This window comes from Maniola hyperantus, chromosome 4, assembly GCF_902806685.2.
Source record: "Maniola hyperantus chromosome 4, iAphHyp1.2, whole genome shotgun sequence".
In the NCBI taxonomy this organism is placed as follows: domain Eukaryota; kingdom Metazoa; phylum Arthropoda; class Insecta; order Lepidoptera; family Nymphalidae; genus Maniola; species Maniola hyperantus.
In genome coordinates, this window is record NC_048539.1 from 14292805 (window position 1) to 14312272 (window position 19468).

At 33.6% G+C, this 19468-nt stretch overlaps 1 protein-coding gene across 1 annotated transcript in view; it reads right to left on the reverse strand.

Annotated features, from left to right (window-relative positions):
* Positions 1–657: 657 nt before the first annotated feature.
* The window catches only part of cac (calcium voltage-gated channel subunit cacophony), a 51736-nt gene continuing 32925 nt past the window's right edge, over positions 658–19468 (reverse strand). The window contains 15 exon segments of the mRNA XM_069498087.1: positions 658–6870; positions 6872–7043; positions 7137–7246; positions 7999–8192; positions 8897–8977; positions 10254–10408; positions 11740–11858; positions 14900–14935; positions 15463–15671; positions 15749–15951; positions 16026–16153; positions 16234–16387; positions 16519–16610; positions 16973–17155; positions 18691–18774. Coding sequence (XP_069354188.1) covers positions 6766–6870; positions 6872–7043; positions 7137–7246; positions 7999–8192; positions 8897–8977; positions 10254–10408; positions 11740–11858; positions 14900–14935; positions 15463–15671; positions 15749–15951; positions 16026–16153; positions 16234–16387; positions 16519–16610; positions 16973–17155; positions 18691–18774 — 2025 coding nt within the window. The 3' untranslated portion in view covers positions 658–6765.

Here is a 19468-nt window from a genome sequence, read left to right on the forward strand (position 1 = left end):
TATGGCCACATTTTGTGTGGAAAGCTTGGGCTAATGCACCAGCAGATATGAAACCTACCTCAAAGCTAAGGTTCTTAGAAGGTAAATATGAATTCAAGTGCAATACTTAAACTACAGATTTGGGGCATTATCAATGTCCAAACACATCTGCGCACGCGCAAATATCTTATATCTTATATGCCAGCGGATATTTCGACCGTACAAAATGAAATGTTTTATTATGCACTTTTAGCAACTAAATATGATAAAATAAAATAAGCTCGATCGTGTATTTTTGTCTATACTTTTTCTAATTTTAGTTTAAGTAATATTAAAAAAGGTTATAAGAGTGATCGTTTCACTTAATTTACAATATGAGAATGTAACATCCATTCGCCCTTGATTAGGGCTGAGCTGCCATACTATGAAATAGACTACACACAAAAACCTTTTCCTTACCTTACAATTCAAAACTACTTGTAAAAGTTTATTCGAATAGATCGAAATATATTTCTGTTCTATTCTATTCTTTCATTTGACATCGGCATTATATCTGTTGAGAGTGAAATCCCAAAATGACCATGGTCCTAACTGCAGTGCGCATCAATTACCAGAATCTCTTCTTACTTAGATTCTTTTTGAAACAAAGAAGCATTGGAAATGAAAATATAACACACATTATCGAGGAAATGTCTTTTTTTGCATTTATTCATATTGTACAATCTTATAATATGATTCATTCTGCAAAATTTTACAGGCGAGCAAGAATTCATATATAAAACATTAGCTCTTTCGTATTGTACATAACCATTTTACCAGTAGGTATAGTGAAAACATGCGTATAGTATTTAGTTTTAGGATAATAAATTACTTAATTACTAATTTAAATTTGGTTCTTTATTAATACAATATCAATAGGATGTACTAATCTGCAGTTATTGGCTCGTACCAAAAAAACGTGTCTATGGTGCGCTCCGGTGCCGATGAACTTTCTATGCTAAATATTATATAGTAATAATAATTACAGATTTAATACAAATTGAGTTTTCTGGTAAAGCGTTTACACAGTTATAAGGCATGACAACTGACCCGACTCGACTTCGCTAGGGACTATAGGACCCAACACACAAGTAGGCTGCCTGAAGCCTCGCATCGTTATGGTGATTTCGGTTTTCCGTTATTCGAAATATATTTTAAATTTTACTGGTTTATAGAAAAACAGATTGGTAACGTTTAGATGCACAATGCCAAAAAGTAAAATGTCAAAATCTAAATATATAAAAGCGAAATACCACTCACTCACTCTCTGACTAATCACGAAATCTCAGGAACTATAAAGCCTACAAACTTAGAATTTGGAAGGTAGGTTCCTTCTAGGACGTAGGTGTCAGCTAAGAAACAGTTTTGAGAACATCCCCCCCTAAGGGGGTGAAACGGGGGTGGAAAGTTATATGAAAGTCCTATGTTTTTGAAGTTACAGACGTGAAAATCGATATTTAGGTAAATAGGTTTAAATGCTATAGTGAAAGATTGCGAGTAGGTACTTACGCAAAATACCAAACAAGCGTAACGTCAAAAACACCAATTGCCAATATTGAAATGTTTGGAAATGAAATTTGAAAAAAAAAACTAATCCCAAAATTTCGTAATTTAAGAAGTTTAGTTTAAAAGAGTTCTCAAATATAAGGCTTCTTAATTAATACTTAAGGGCCCTCTTAAATTTTAAGAGTATCTTAACTTTCAGATGTTCTTAAATTTTAAGGGTTAACCTTTCCAATTTAAGAGATCCTTATATTTTATAGTTAGTTTATATAGATTAGTTTTTTAATGAATTTTTATTTTTACAATCAAAGTGATTTGGTATTTTGCGTAAATATGTGCTTTGCCGTTACGCAATTTGATATTTCACGTATATGGTTTTATAAAGCGTAAAATTTTACTCCTCACGTGCAATTTTGACTTTTTGTGTCCAATTTCATGTCAAAAGTACGATTTAGTATTTTAAAGGCGAACCGTACTTTTGGAATGACAGTTTACCACCATTTTAACTATAGCGATAGTTAAAATGGTGCGTGAGGAGTCATTTTGTACGGAACTATATGCAAATTTGGCATTCTGTGTACCGTTTTATGTCTTTCAACATTTTGTGTGTTTGACTTTGTGCGTCCAAACGATTGGTATAACCAATCTCCAAAATCATCCAATCTTTATATTAGAATGAAATTATTTATGTGACCCATTATCACATCGATTTCATTATAGCCCATTATTTTTAGCAACTCAACTCAGTAAATTATTTACCTTAGTCTAATATTTTGGCCCTTTTGGCATTGAATGAAAGTAATCGAGAAGCTTTGTGAGTTTGTTTACCTTATTATAATATCGTTGTACCTAGCTCATCTAATTGCGTCAAAAACAAATTAATTAAACATTACAATAAAACAATGGTCAAATATAAAATAATATATCAAATTTATTATCCGAAACTATTAGTCGTCTACTGACGCATTTGGAGAAAGTAGTAATGTCAACTACCGACCGGTTAAAGTTGCCAACAATTTAAAGTAAGTAATTCGTTAACGAGTTAACTATACCTACAGAAAAGAGAATGACAATACGAATAATCATACAGTGACGCGTGTTATTGAATGATAAAAAACGTATAAGAATATTGAATAAATGCCCTTATGTGTAGTAGTTAGGGTAACCATTACATAGAACGTTTTTTATTATTTTAAGGCAGTGAAACACCCAACTTAAATTCAAGGACAGTTGGGGACGAGATTACCTAGCTAACATTAATATTAACTAGTACATATCGCTAGAATTTTTCACAACGACCTCTACAGAACGGCCGCGTTATATATTACAATATTTACACGTCTTAAACTTGTATGCCTCGCTGTAGTTATAAGTAGGTATCACGAACACTAAAGCAGGACGCACTCCGCAACTCTAGCCACTCAGTCATTGAAAGTCCATCGGCTAATTGTATTCTAACACCCCAATTACAAATGACAAAACAAAAATCTTCATACATCTATACAATAACATTAATATAAATATTTGTTAAGAGTCAATCCGTCAAATTATAAAACTACATATAAGAAATCTAACAACTGAGATCAAGGGAAACAAGTTATATTTTCTGTAACATGTATTCCGTCGCGTAATGTAAAAAATTCTATGTATGTTTGACAGCGTAGATATTAATATCATAAATAGGCAATAAGAATCAATTTGTAGTTTTATAAAGAAACATTATTTACTCCATTTCGCAGACACACTTTGAATAGGTATCAAAACAGTTATTTACCAAGGTACCAAAGATAAATTATTATATTCTCCGTATTAAAATATTGCAACAAATATAGACCTACTTACAGATTTCTTAATTATAACCGAATAAAACTTTAAAAATAAATCAATAGTAACATTATAGAAATCTAAAATAAGTAGGTAACTCAAACAATTATTATTATATATGTATACGTACTCATCGAACTGCAATATGTAAAAATATAATTTTGGTATACTACATTTTCAATAGGTAATGTGACCCTGATTTTTAAATTATGACCAATAAGTATAAACAAATGGGTTGTTATAAATAAAATTATTGTTGTGGTAGTCAGTGACTGTTTTGTTCAACACGAACTTAAAATCGAGATTTTTTTAAATAAATTGAACGTAAGCAGTCAAATAATAACATTAGCATGAGAAAAAAAAAATCAATCAATAATAATTATTTATATTAACATTTTAAATCTATCCCTTCTTTTCTTTGAACACATTTTATTAGTAGCAATTATATTAGTAACTTTTATCCCTGACTTTTCTACAAAAGTTAAGCTGACGTTTTGGACTTAAATTAAATATCAGAGTCAAGCTACGTTTTGTTCAAAGCTTTTACTTTTTGTTGAAGGATAATTATATTATAGTATTATACATATAATATTGCATCTAAGAGAAGTAAAATTCGATTTGTTTTTAACCTATTATTTCGAGCCGCGTGAAAAGGAGTAGAACCTTTTGGATTGTGCACAACAAGTGGTTAAATCACTTTGTATGTTTATTCAATGTTATTATATACAATATCAGAATAAAGAGTATTAAAGAAATGAGACGGTATTCTTATGAACTACTAGCCGTAAACAACGCATTGAATTTCTTTCAACCGGAGTTGACTTTATATCATAAAAAAGAACAGATTCTTTATACAAAATTTGTACCTACAATCACCGCATGTCAAAATAACCACGCAATCTTCATTCACAAAGTTTTAATTTAGTCACAAGACATGCACAACGTTAATGAACAAACAATTTTTCGACAGCAGTAACAAACGTTAGCAAAGAGCTTAAATCCAATTCGAACACAGCGTCTTCATGAAATGAACAACTTTCCTATGCAATCACACAGTTCTAATAATTAACGTCATTCATTATTATGTTATCACAGAAAATCATCTATTTACAATTTTGACGTACTTAAGTTTTGCACGTAGTAACCTATAGCATGCCTCGTAACGATCTTAAGATGGTTTGACGATTAAACCTCGAACATTAACTATTATAATCATAGAAAAATCATGTCTAAGTAACTAGGAGTCGTATTTATTCGTACAAAAAAGTTGGTTACTAATAAAACTCGCCTAACCCACGAATTCCACTAAGCTTTTTTTGACCAAATGTATCAAAATCTAGTGCAATATAAGAACCTACAGCAAGCTTTTATATATAGAGTCGAAGTAAGTTCCATTATCGCCGATTTCAATGATAATGTTCGAGGTATTGCTCACGCTTTTAGTGAAAATGACAATGGACCATGTACCAGGTTTAATTATTACACGATGAATCTTAGTGATCGTACCAGAATTGGCTTACTACTTATCATAAAATATACCACGGGTTTATAAAATTAACATTCATAGTCAAGGCTATTTTAAATGGGAATTAAAACATAATAATATTGATATTTGTATAAGGGTCACCTATAGTTAGCCTAGGTACATCATAAAAGAAGAAAATAGTAATATAAGTATAGATGTTTTTAAAGGTAAGAAATTGTTGCGGTCATATTCCAATAGGTAGCTTTTATTTTGAAAAATATAAAAACACTGCATGCATTTACGGGTTGCATTATTAGCAATAAACCATAAAAGATATTATAGAAGGAAGATATTCCTATTATGTATTTATAAGTGACCCCATTCTTGTTCATTCGGCCGTGAACATAAAAGTTGTAAACCAATTCAGTCTGTGGCTTCGATTTTGTGCCTGGTCACTATAATGACATTTAGAACAATTTTAATATCGTACAGGTTTTTAACAATTCGAATTACTGATTGCTTACAATTTAGTGTAAAGCTTTTGGGGCTAATTGAAATTAGTATGCAATAATTTTAATAACGAGATTTTGAATTACAAATTTTAATCACAGTGAACACTATGGGAGTAGGATTAATGCATCTCATTTAATCGTAATTATTTATCTATACGTTTAAGTTTCAGAAGATAATCTTGATGCGTTTATATTTCAATGCTGATATTCTATTAAAATTTTCAAAATTTAAACAGTTTTAAATATACTTGGTCTATGGATGATTAAATGTTACCTAAATAATATAAAATACTCTTCCTAACCAGGCGACAAAATCTATTTAAACAATATTATATCATTATTAATCCAGTCAAGCGATTACATAGAATATCTTGTCACATTTAGTTCGGCCGAGTTTTTTGACGTCAGACATTGAAAAAAAATTAACTGTTAAAACCGATAAATTATTGTAACACAGGCACAATGATACGTTCTTTGAATTGCTTTTTCTATCCAATCTCGTTAAGATCTCGTCCTCCATTGCCAAATGTAACAAAACACTAGGATACCCATTGACTGGCCTACACACGATTTAACAATTTAAGTAATAATATTCTGAAGTATTCATCAAAGTTTACATACAATAATTCATATTTATTTATTTAATTGTATTTAAATTTAAATAACATAGATATAAAGCACTTGGGGGAAGGACAGCAAATTCAATAAAAAATGTTCAACTTTTATTTTAGTATATAATATTAACTAAGTAAAAATTATTCGCTATGTAAATATTTTATACATTTCTAGTACTTATAAATTTGTTCCGACGATGAAATGCTAGGTTGTCCCGACGTCTAATTTGCACATGAAACGAGCTCGGTGCGGCGTTCGAGAACTCGGCGCAGTTACGGGACTGTGCAGCGACGGGCGCGGACCGTAAGTCTCCGCACGAGCACGGTGCGGCGCGCGAGAACTCGGCGCAGTTACGGAACCGTGCGGCGACGGGCGCGGACCGTACGTCTCCGCGCCGGGCGCTACGGGCGGTGCGGGACCATCGTCGTCGGCGAGGACCTCGGCGTCTCTCGTTTCAGCAGGCGATATATTATGTAGACTTTATGAAGTGCAAATTTAATATAGAAAGTTTTACTTTTACGATACAGACTAATAACTTCATTTATGTAAAAATCCTAGCGCAAACGAGTTGCCTGGCACTGTTTCATAACTCGAATACCTTAATCGTAATATAAATCAAAGAGTAAAATTTTAGCGAATTAAAAATTAAATTTTCCAAAACTTTGTAAATACTAGAATTCGGACACTCGGGGGCCGCGGAGGGCCGATCGCGGCGGCGCGTCCGGTGCGGCGAGAGGAAAAAGTCGTCCGTGACTAGACACACGCGAGCACGAGCGGGCACGCGAACTGCCCCGAGGAGTCAGAAGGTGTGCGCGTGCACTGCAGGCGCTAGGGACGCGGGGGACGCGCGCACGTCCCGCTGGGAGCGCGCGCGGCGGCGCCGCTAGCACCAGTCGTCCTCGTCGGAGTCGGAGTGGCGCGCGCGCGGCTTGTAACCGTTGGGCAGGCGCGGCGCGGCGGCGGGCGACGGCAGCGCGCGCGCGCCGCCGCCGCGCCCCAGCGCCAGCGCAGCCTCGTAGCTCAGCGGCGCCTCGTACGCGCGCCCGCCGCGGTCCGACTCGTAGCCCCATCCGCGCCTGCCGAACTCACGCCCGGTTTCATTGAGACTTTTCGGGACACAAATATTACACATAGTTAGTAAATTGCGATAGAATTTAGATCGTCCGAGGACGGGTTAAAAAATGAGCCGTGAAACTCACCTTTCCCTAGATCTATAGTCTCGGTGTATCAGTCTTTCAACTTCTCTGCCGTACTCGTACTCGTCGTGTAAAGGCTCTAACGGTTCTCTCGTTGTGTGCCTTAATGATAACTGTAGAGTAAAAAGGCGCAATGCAAATAAATTAAAATAAATTGAATATACAGTGGGAACTCGATTAACCGGACTAATTGTTGTCGTTACGGATTCGGATAATCGAAAATCCGGATAATCGAATGTATGAAGAAAAGCGGGTTTTGTGCATATTATGTAGTTCACTATAATAGTATACAATTTTCAAAGTAAGATAACTATAGGTACCAAGTGGTATCATTTGAAAGGGCTTTGCCTATACATTCTAAGACAGAATTTTATGCATAATAGTTTTTGATTTATCGTACAAAATGGCGGAAAAAATACCCGAGTATGGAACCCTCGGTGCGCGAGTCTGATTTGCACTTGGCCGAACAATTTTCGGTTGGGAGTCCGGATAATCGCGAATCCGTATAACCGAGGGCCGGATAATCGAGTTTCTACTGTATTTGTTAATTTGATCGTCAAACATATTATTAATTTTTCTAAATGGCTCTAGTAAAATAAGCAAGGGTTAGTTCGATGGTTAGGTATAGGTAAATTACTATACGCAGTATTATGTTTCTAGATCCCTATAGAAGAGTATATTATTATCTATTACCCGATACCCTATGCATAATACCTATTTAGGGTATCGGGTAATAGAAATACACACTTTGAATGTATAGTATGGATAAATAAGTATATCCATAATTTGTATTCGTTTCTCTTGCCTGATTTCACATAAATTTTATTATTAGCCTTACGAAGAGGTAACTTTTTAGTTTACATACGTGCGAAGGACTATGGCTGATTCTTGAAAACGGTGCTTGTTGCTTTACATGTAAGGTGGACGGCTTCGTCGGCGTCGGCGGCAGCTGCCGGCCGCGGCCGCGCCTGCCTCCCTCGCGCTCCCACGACCGCTCGCGCCACTCCCGCCATTCGCGGTCCCTTTCGCGCTCACGGTCTCCACCTATCGATGCCCAAACTGCTATTTGAATAATTTGAGCGTTCTATTCTCTGGCCAATTGCTGTTACTAACGATTGAATGATGAATTCATAAGGCGTAATAATTAGATGAAAGAAGTAAAGAAAGTAAAATAATCAAGACCGTAAAAAAAAAATTATGTAGCCGGGATAACAAACAGATGTGCAAACAATTTTCTTATGAATAAATCGTTACGATTTCCGTCGACGGCAGCGTCCCCACATGTTCATCACGCGAACGACGTTCAACGACATCTATTATAATTTAGAAACAAATTATTTTTCAAGGAGCAAAAGGTCTCTGATCAGTATAAAATTAAAGATTTCACTTCAGACCTTTTGCTTTACAATCATATTGTGGTTATTGACTTTAGAACACGAGATTCGAATTTTTGAAGTGGTCCTATAATTTATCATGTAACAATCGAATGAAGTTATACAATCTTTAATTGTAAGATTAGGGGTACATAACGTGTGCCGCCTTGCAAGTTTCCATGATTGAATTGTGAGAGGCTATGAAACGTTACAATATTAGACTCCAAGGAAAGAGCCACAACTGAAACGGGATGTGCTCGGACGTTTGAAACAAGTGTGTTAGCCTTACTTTCAGTAGTGTCTCTTAGGTAGGTATTAATCGATTGCATAAAGCAGACAGCGGATTGTGTGGTGTGTCGTGGGGCGGTGTGTGAGGCGAGTGGATCTCACCGTAGGTGTGGTGTGGCGGGCTGGGCGACCGCGAGGGCTGGCTCAGGCTGGTCGTGGGATACGGCGCCCTCCACTCCTTCCCTGCTGTCAGGAATACCTTCATGTACCTTCCACCACGCTTTATCCTATGCCCGTCGGATTACCGACCTGATTTCTTTACTCACAAAGGTGACTCTAAAAGTTTTGGACGTCTGTCAAAGGTGTTTTTGAATCGTCTTTCAGGAAAGGAATTTGGAAAGGTTCGGAATGTTCATCGGAATGAAATAATTTGTGTGTCCTAATGTTTATATGCTTTGAAGGACACTGGATTTCTTCATATAGTGTGTTCAGGAATTTTTAATTATCTACCTTCTATTTTATAATACCTACAAAATATTGAAAACGAAATTAAAAGTTTCATCAAGCTTTGCATGCTGCATGATGTAATTTATGTTATTTCTGTGCATGCGCTCCAGGCATCATATCAAATCTTAATGAAAGCAATGTGCAATCAAAGTGGGCTCCCGAATGTTCGTAGCATGCAGCAGGCAATACAATTTTGACGATGCGAATTTATTTTACAAATTTTCGTATCATAGCAATGGTAGGTATAACAATCAACAATTTAGAAAATACCTTTAATATGAAAAAAAAAACTTATTTCTAAACTATAAGATCAACGTAACGAGATGAAAAATATTGTTTATGAATTATAAACCAGTAAATGGGAATACCAACGAGCAATAATTTAAATAGCTATATAAATTAACTACTAAACTTATTTTACAAAACTAGCATTTGTGTAATAACAGGGCTAAGATAAACAATCTTCATCTAGTATCATGAAATAATAAACAGTTCATAGCATCGGCTTTGCCCACTGAAAATCTTATCACTACATCTACGGAACATGAAATTCTACAACTACTTTAAAGCTAAGGTTCCCATATTCTCGCAAAACTTTCAGAGTACCTTCATGAGAAGAAAAATGTTTGCAAAACTGTTTTAGTTTCATCAACTAAATCTAAATGAAAGATAATAAATATGCTTATGGTTACAGTATGCGTGAAAACTATATGAATATAATGGTTTCAATAATAGTTGAAGGCGAAAAATATAGCTGGTTGAAGGCTCGATATTTTTGTGATGAATAATATTATATTTGCGTTAGCATTAAGCCAGTACAATGAATCTGCTGATATAGAATGTTAAGAAAACCAAAGTACCAGAAAAAAAATCCCGGAGAAGAAAAAGATACCTAATTATTACTAGGAAGATACCAGCAGATTCACATTGACAATCTGTATGTTAAAGACTGAAATAGTACGCTATTTTATCATCAGCATATTAGCTGTAACTTTAGTATGAATGTACCTACCATGTGGATGGTAGTGGTGCGGTGCTCTGTGTGTTCGACCATGTCGGTGATGCTCGTGTTTGACTATCTCGACGACGTTGTTGACTGTGTCGGAGAAGCCAATATCGTGATGGTAACCTCCGTAGTGTCCTCTTCGTCTCGGACTTGGACTTCGTCTGAAAAATAACATTATTGCTTGTTTGAATTATATTTTATTTATTTATTGCACATATCTCTATATATATAAAATGAATCGCTGAATGTGTTGCTGATCGCAAATCTCGTGAACAGTTGAACCGATTTCGCTTATTATTTTTTATAATATTCCTTGAAGTACGAGGATGGTTCTTACGGAGAGAAAATTTTTAAAAATTGCCCGAAAAAGTCTAAAAACAACACTTTTCTGTATTCCCATTCAAAAGATTCTTTATAATACTTAAAAGTCAATTTGAACTTTAATACCATACAGTTTAAGTGGTAGTGGAGGGGTTCCGGGAAGGCAAAACAAATGAGTGACGTGTTAGGCGGTACGAAGTTCGCCGGGTCAGCTAGTTATAGAATAAAAGTACAGAAAATAACATAATAATTTAGTAAAACAAAGGGCAACCTAATCACAAAGGTAGGCCTGGAAGGCAACCCCGTACTCAAGAACTTATAGAATATCATTATAGTTTGATCATGGAAGGCTCATGGAGAGTTTTAGTACTCATTTATATGAAAGTAATGTTGTTAACATTTAGATATTAAATTACAGTCACAAGTAATATTTTTTTTGTAGAGATGTCACCGTTATGCGTAAAATAATTTTGGAAAAAGCAGAAAAAACAAAAGTTTTTTTTTAATTCATGCATGTTAGGAAATAGGTCATAAATTAGGTAGTTAGGCAGTTGTTGTAGATGGACTTGTTAGTTTTTTTCGTTGTTAGAAATGTTAGTGGAGTTGAATTTTCTGAACATACCGTTCAATACTACGATATCTTCTAGATCAATTTCTTCTTCGATGACGCTATAAAACAAAATAAAATAAAACAAAAATAAATGAAACAAAATATTCATAAATATGTCATATGTATCATGCGGCACATGCAATCGGCAGTCCATGTTTTTTTATGCTGTAAAATTATTTAAGTATTTTAAACTCCGAAACATTCCCATATATTTTAACAAGCTTATGCTCGCGACTTAGTCCGCGTGGACCACACAAACTTCAAAACCCTATTTTACCCCCTTAGGGTCTGAATTTTCAAAAATCCTTTTTTAGTGGATGTCTACGTCATAATAGCTATTTACATGCCAAATTTCAACCCGATCCGACCAGTATTTTGAGCTGTGCGTTGATAGATCAGTCAGTCAGTCAGTCAGTCACCTTTTACTTTTATATGTTCAGATTTATTTCGATCCAACAATTTCTATAATCAAACGCTTTTATTTTGGAACATTCTACTTGTCTTTGTCCGTTTAGTAAACAAATCTGTATTTCTATCAGTTAAAACTAAATAAATAATCACCTTAAACTGGATGATCTTCCATGGTGTCCATTTTGGTATGTGTGAGGAGCCTGTAATCTTGCTTCGTCTAATGATTCCATGGACGCGTGGTGTGATCCCACATCTTGCAACTCCAATATCTATATAATTAAATACACTGTTAATTAACCGATTTAACAACATCCGTACGTAAATCAAAGATTCTAAAATTTCAATATATTTGGCTGTCCCATATTTACAAAACGTTTTAAATTACCACAGCATCGATGCACATCTAGTGTGCCTAAGAACATTTGCAGTGCATGCATTTGTGCTCGTGCATTTTCAATCTATTTAAACACATCAGATACTTACTTACCCGGAATTATCAAGTTAGATCTTATAGTAAAAAACTAATTATTAAATTATATCATGCGATATTTTGTGAATTAATTTTCATGCATTTATATTGGGTAGGTATGTTGATTTAAGAGTAGATTGAATAGTTTTAAGTATGGGCATGATAGTATTTGTTAGTGTTCGTGTAACGGATATGACAGTGCTGCGTCTAGAACAATTTAAATATTATCCCTAATTGAAACATTACACATATCATTCACTATATTTAAATACCTAATCTTAAGTCATTCGTTATATAAACATCAATATTCTACAATTAATACTGCATTATTACATTTAAAACAATTACCTAAACATCAACAACCTGTAATTTCAAATAAAAAGATGTTATCAGTACAACATAATCTATAGATACAGACATATAATGGGCCTAAGCCCCTAATTGCTGCGATACGATACTTAGGCTAACTGCAGGGAAATTGTTTAGTAAGCTAAGACAAAACGAGTACATTAATTACAATAATATCTTCATTAGGACAACACAGCGGCACTAACAATGTTATAACACCAACTATCTAGAGCAAAAATTATAAATATTCAATACGGTTAGTATAAGTACACCACTGGTTAACAATATAAGCAATCCAACATTTCAACCCCGAACATTATATAGGTGATTTTAATTCAATAATATCAAATCTATTGCCAATTGATATTGATGTAAGTTAATTTTTAAGGGAATCCTGCTCATGTATGTTGAAATTTAGGGCAGTTTTCGTATTATTGAACTGGGGTTGTTCGACAACAAGAAAGATGGGGTAAATAGGGTCACCAACGGTATTCACCTTTTTGTTGTTCCTGCAACAAAAGAAAAAAAATTGAAATCTACAAGTGGAAAACACAATGTTCTTAGAAATTTTAATAAATTTGGAATAGTTTAACGATTAAAAACCCTTTTTTTGAATCTGCAAAGATATTTGATATTATAAGCACAATTTGTGCCAATCAATCTATCCTTTAAATGAATTGATTCATTCATCTCTTCATCCTTGTCGTTGTGGAATATATTGGTGATTGCTAGCTATAATAATTATTATCATATTCCTTCATCTAAGTTATTATCATAATCAAATTTATTTTGCCTAATCATGGCAGAATAGACTTCAAAGAAAAAAAGATAAATTCAAAAGAATTTCTAAATTGAAAAACCAACAAGGACAGTTTTGGTCAGGTGAATTCTTAGCTTAACAAAATGTCCATTATTGGATTGAATTTAGAAATACTGTTTTAATTTTATTTAACCATAACTTACTTGAGAGATCTTCTTGAAGAGCGTTGTTTGGCGAGGTTTGCTAAAGAATGTGGATCTTCAGGGTGACCATTCGTAAGTGCTGGGATCTCATGAGTTAGAGAGCCCGTCCGCGAACCAGGGCCCAGTCCAGCAGCCACATCCATCAGGCAGTTAAACAAGGACGCCTTCTGCACCACGCACCCCTCATCAACTACTCTCCCCGTACATTTGCGCAATCTCATGCACTAATTCCTTTGGCGTTGATTTTTTTTACGACTACATGAGTATGCGCAAATGCCCCGTACAATACATATCCATGCTGGAGTTCGTTAAGATGTGTTTGTATTTCTGTTCGTGTTTTGTCTAGTGTAAGAGTTTTATGAGCCATGGCTATGAAATCGAACATGGAATGTATTCATAGTGTTTGTGAAGATGAGATCAGCGTTCTAAGACCTGAGAAAACACCTAACTGATGTTATTTGTATTATTTCACATAGATCTTGACAGTGATGATTACCTATGCTTTTGGGAAGCAAACATATCTTGTACGAAGGTATTTTGTGTAATTTCGTGGAGCTGCAAATGACACAAAGCATATTTGTTTATATCCAGTGCATTAAAGTACATGTGCAAATATGTGGCCCGAGGCAGTGTGGCCATTAGCAATGCCAATTTTGTCATTTGTTTTTACTGTTGAAGTATTTTTTAAATATTCTTCAAAATATTGATAATATATTTTTTCATTATTGACATGCGAAGTTTTTGGTTAGAGGTGTTATAATTCTTTGAAATATCTTTGCTGGCAAATAATAGCATAGCGTAAGAAGCATACATTTTAAGTAGAAGAAATTCATACAACAGGCTGCTAAAATTCATAACAATTGAGCCAAAATGTAGCTGCGATAAAACAAAATTGTTATTATGTAAAACAAATCAGATTTGCAATTTTTGAAGAATACAATAATAACCTTAAGAAAATCATGCTCGAATTCAGAAAATCGCTTAAAATTATCAAACAATATTTGTTAAATGATAGGTATTTAACAATAAATACAAAATAGCCGACTGAAAACAGTTTCTAATGGGGAAGACGAAAATCTACAATAAGACACTTCTAGATCTACGACAATCTTTAAAAACTCATTAACACACACATCATATCCAACATAACTACATAAGTAGGTATTTACGAATTTTGCAACTATAGGACAGGTCACTATTTTTTGTGGTTTACTAAACCCTAACGATTGCTTTAGACAAACATGTGAACTCGTCACAACTTTGTCCATACTACCGTGAAGTGCATCATAATCTAATGCTATGTTCGTTAAAATTGCTATGTTACTAATACGTATTAGTACCAAATCTTCTAAAAAATTCTCCGACCATTTTGTCGATGTAATTTTATTTCTAGCTTTTATATTCATAGAAATCTTTATTCAAACACGATGCGAAAGAAATTTATGAAAAAATGAATGGATAAATAAACAATCTAGAATAGTGCAAGAAAAAGGTAGTTAAAGTTTCGTTCCGTAAAATATTTAATACTACCGGCTGATTGGCCGTTGGGCTATTCTCGCTGAATGCCTGAAAAGTAAACCACCAATGTAGTCGACTCATTTTATGAGTCGATTTCAACTAACGTGACGTATTGTTGCTATTGATATGTATACAAAACAGTTATATTTTAAGAGCCAATTCACCATTCGGATTCGGTCAAATTCTCTGTGGTTGGATAAGTAAAATTTTCGCAATATTTAGACAACAATACATCGACGAGACGACAACACAACCAACTAGGTATATAATAATTATCTAACTATTGAGTGAATTTCATAAATCTAAACATAGGGTATTTAAGGGTCCATCAACATACACTACTATTTACCTAACTGTGTAGTTATATAAAAACCTAACGACGACAGTTATACTTTGTTCAAAGGTACTATAAATATTGTGCAGAAAATACATCTGACTGTAGCCACATTCGATTAGTCTGGCTCCAGCTGTACTACACCTAAGGTAATAAAAGTCTTTATTCAAATAAGTAACCACGTGGAAGAAAAAGTAAAACAGTTACGGTGCATCGTAGTAAGATTCGCTACGTGACTCACCTGGCCCCTATTTTCGTCCGGTTTAAACCTTGTTGTTCGCCAGTTTTCTATGATAATGAGTCCAGCGTAAATCTTTCCGACAGTCAGTTTTCCTGTATTGAGAACGTCTCTTCGAGGCACCAGCAAGTCTAACATCTTCTTTGCTTGAAGTGGCCAAATGTGGGTTATTGTTTCTCTGAGATCTTCATCGGCTTGGTCCATTTCTTGAGCTGTAAATTTACCATTTTTATTATAACAAGTATTGCTAACTGTTCTCACACGAGTAACACTAAATAAATATTTTTACCTGATCTCATTTTGATGCTGAGATTTTCTCGAATTAAAGCAAAAAGCGTTGTCGTAAAATTAACTTTCCCCTCTTCATCCAACGGCATGTTCATTCGTATTAATTTTTTGAAAGCTAGTCTGTTTGGACACTTATTACCGAACCCAAGTGGTGGATCCATGTTTTTTAACATATCATACATTTCAGTGTAATGGATTTTTCCTCTGCAATTAAAACAATAAGGTCATTCATCCGTGCTGTTGCTAAAAAAAGGTGATTTTGGATGAGTTTTGCTTACGTTGCGTTTGGGTCATATTCAGCCCATATTCTAACAAATTCGTCTAAATGATGTGCTCCCAGAATAGAAGAGTCTCTTGTCAAATAATCAAAATTATCCATAATGACGGCAACGAACAAATTTAACATCTGTAAACAAAAAAACTAATTAATGTAGTGCTAAAGTTTTTTTAACCAGTAATACACTTGATGTTTATAAAAGTACTCACAAGAAAAGAACAGAAGAATATAAAAGAAACGAAATAAGCATAAGCAAGAGTGCTGCCACAGGATTCATTTGAAGGTTTGTCAGCTGCCTTATCACATTTGGCTGGCTTCAGACAAGCTAGCATAATATTCGGCCATGATTCACCCGTAGCACACCTAAAACAGAACACAAAAATGTAGATTTGGAATACTAAAACGTAATATTAAAAAAATACCATTATATGAGGTATGTTATTTATAGAGATCGTAGTGCTAGATAGAATGAGTCTCAATTATTATCTTCTTACCTAAATAATAACATAAGCGCTTGGATAAAACTCCGAAAATTGTTATGTCTGTTCATATCTGATTCGGCTGCTAATTCTATATTGCCAAACACCTGGAAAACAAAAGGTATCACAATGAGCGATGCACCGCCGGGGTAATTTAACGGGCGGACCAATAAATTCATGAAATGCCGGTAACGCATTGGTGGTTTCTCTAGTGCTGCAAATTTTCATGGGCGTTGGTAATAACTTAACATCAGTTGGGCGCCTGACCATTTGCTCACTATTTTTATTAAAAAATATTTCATTAAAATGAAGGATATAACCAGGATCAGTTATTTAGTTATTTTTGTTGATAATTCATTATTTAGATACACTGATATTTTCGCAGCTGTTTATTATTTAATACTAATTTAAACACTGCCCAATAGTAGAAGGTTTTAATTACCTGGTCGATTTAATACCCATTTCTTACCTGCATCCCAATGATGGCATAGATGAAGAATAGCATCGCGATGAGAAGGCACACATAGGGTAAGGCTTTGAAACTCTGCACGAACGTCCAGAGAAGTATTCGAATAGTATAACCCTGTCGAAGCAGCTTGATCAGTCGCGCGGCTCGAAACAGGCGGAGAAAACCGACGTTGAATGTGTTTTCCTGAAAAGCAATTTGTGTCTATGATAAGGTGAGCTCGTTGTTAAGAACGTTTAATATATTTTTTAATACAGAATAAATACATTTCGTTTGTAAAATGTCGTCAGATTACAATGGCAATAGAAATAAATGCCAGCGTCGATCAAAATTATTTATGTTTAGTACCAATATTGCTTATAGTCTGATATTTATGAATGTGGAATTTATATGAAACAATATGCATTTAGTTTCTCCTAAATACGCAAATAATTTTTTATTCCATTGTTATTCCGAATTGGCATATTTTTCATTTAGGCTGTATACATATATAATTAAGTGAAACTTATAGTACCATTGGGTAACCTACTAGGTTAGGTTAGCATTTTTGCCGGTTTATAGTCACTGATAATTAACAATAATCTACATTTCTACATGTAGTTAGTACACTACTTTTTTTCTTTACAACAAAAAATGTAAACCTTTACATACTATACCTATTATATAAATTATTTTGACAGACGCTGGGTAATGTTTTGGAATTTACTTTTGCTCAAAACAATTAACTTTTGAAAGAAATTTCAAATTTAATACAAGAATAGGTACTTAGTTAATTCCCATTTAAATTGAGCCAGTACGAATACATAAAGTATTACTTTTAGTAAGTTACATTTTAAGCTTTTAATTTAATACGCATTTAATCAGAGTTTTAAGTTAGGTACTTAAGAAAAATTAATTACGTAATAACACACTACAAAATGGATTTAAAGTTCTACTGTCAGTAGAATTTTTTAAAAGTTCAACTATGACCGAAACAAAATCGATTACCAGAATTGATCGCAAAATACCATTTCTTAGTTAATGATTTCAAAATAACGCAAATAAATGAAATACATAGGCTAAAATGACGTAGGGCCCAATTTAATGATGATGGTGATGGGGTTACTAAGATATGATTGCTATAGAATTTTGTAATATAGATAAAATATCAGAAAAAATTAAAACATTTCTTCACCATAACTATCTAATACATTAAAACAAACAGTTATAAATCAACAAATAGGAGTACAATAGCTGTCTATTTAAACACTAGCTTTACTATGACTAGCGAAAATAGTCTAGGACTTTCTTCGACCACAGAACACCAATTTCACAACATTTTAAATCTAAAACTGCAAAACACACCTAGCACACTTTGCCTATTTTATAATAAACCTACTATCTATAGACCAAAATTTCAATAAAGTTCTACTTATTTCTACAAAATTTTAATAATAATTTTGATCTATACATATAATTTCTAAACCATCAACAATAGTTACAAAAATTCTAAAATTCCTAGCAATTAGTTTAATAATTTACCTGCTGACAGGATATGTCAGCAGCACAGTTTTCGGCAAGGTCACTCTGTAATCAGGATATATTATACCTTCATTTCGTGGACAGTTAAATAATAATTAGACAGCGCAAAAAACTAAATACAAAATCTTAAAATTATTTCATGAGATAAATAGGTAGGTATAGTTCTCAATTTTTTACCAGAATATAAAAAAGATACTTACGCCAAACTCCATAATGAGGGCATCAATAATACTTCCAATGACCGTTATAAAATCAAAGGTATTCCAAGGGTCTTTGAAAAAATTCTGCAATTATAAGAAAAAAAATTAGTATCAAGCTCATTTTTTTTGTATTTTAACGAAACAACAGAACTTGATTTATGTTATGTACGTAAATGAAATTAAAAAAGAATACGTATTAATTTTATTTTACTTGATTGATTAGTGATTACGTTAATTCCATAAATTAAAAGAAATAAAAGAAAATTAAAGGTTATACAAATGTACACTTTCTATAATATAGTATGGATTATATAAAAGGACATTAAAGTGGAGGACAGGAATAAGGACATCTCTCTTAGTAATTTAATTAATCTATAAAAATCTATAATAATGTCTTGCCTATATAATCTATAAAAATTTATAAAGTGATTAAAAAAAACTATTAAAAATTATTGTCAATAAACAAGCGGGCATATCAGAAAATTTTCTATTAAATTATTACTAGCTTTAAATATATTCAGGTCAATATTGAATATTAAATATAGCTAAAATTAGGTAAACTTGATTTAATGATGTGTATTTTGATAAATTTAGATAATATTGAAGATTCTCAAAAAGAATTAATCAAGAGTTTTCAAAACATTTCAACAATGATTTTTTTGATGTACCTGTTTTCAATTGAGTGTCATTATGAGAATCTTCAATTTTATATTTATCTTTTAGATATTAATCAAAAATCAATTTTAAGAGCTTACAAATATTGGCGTATGAGCCATTA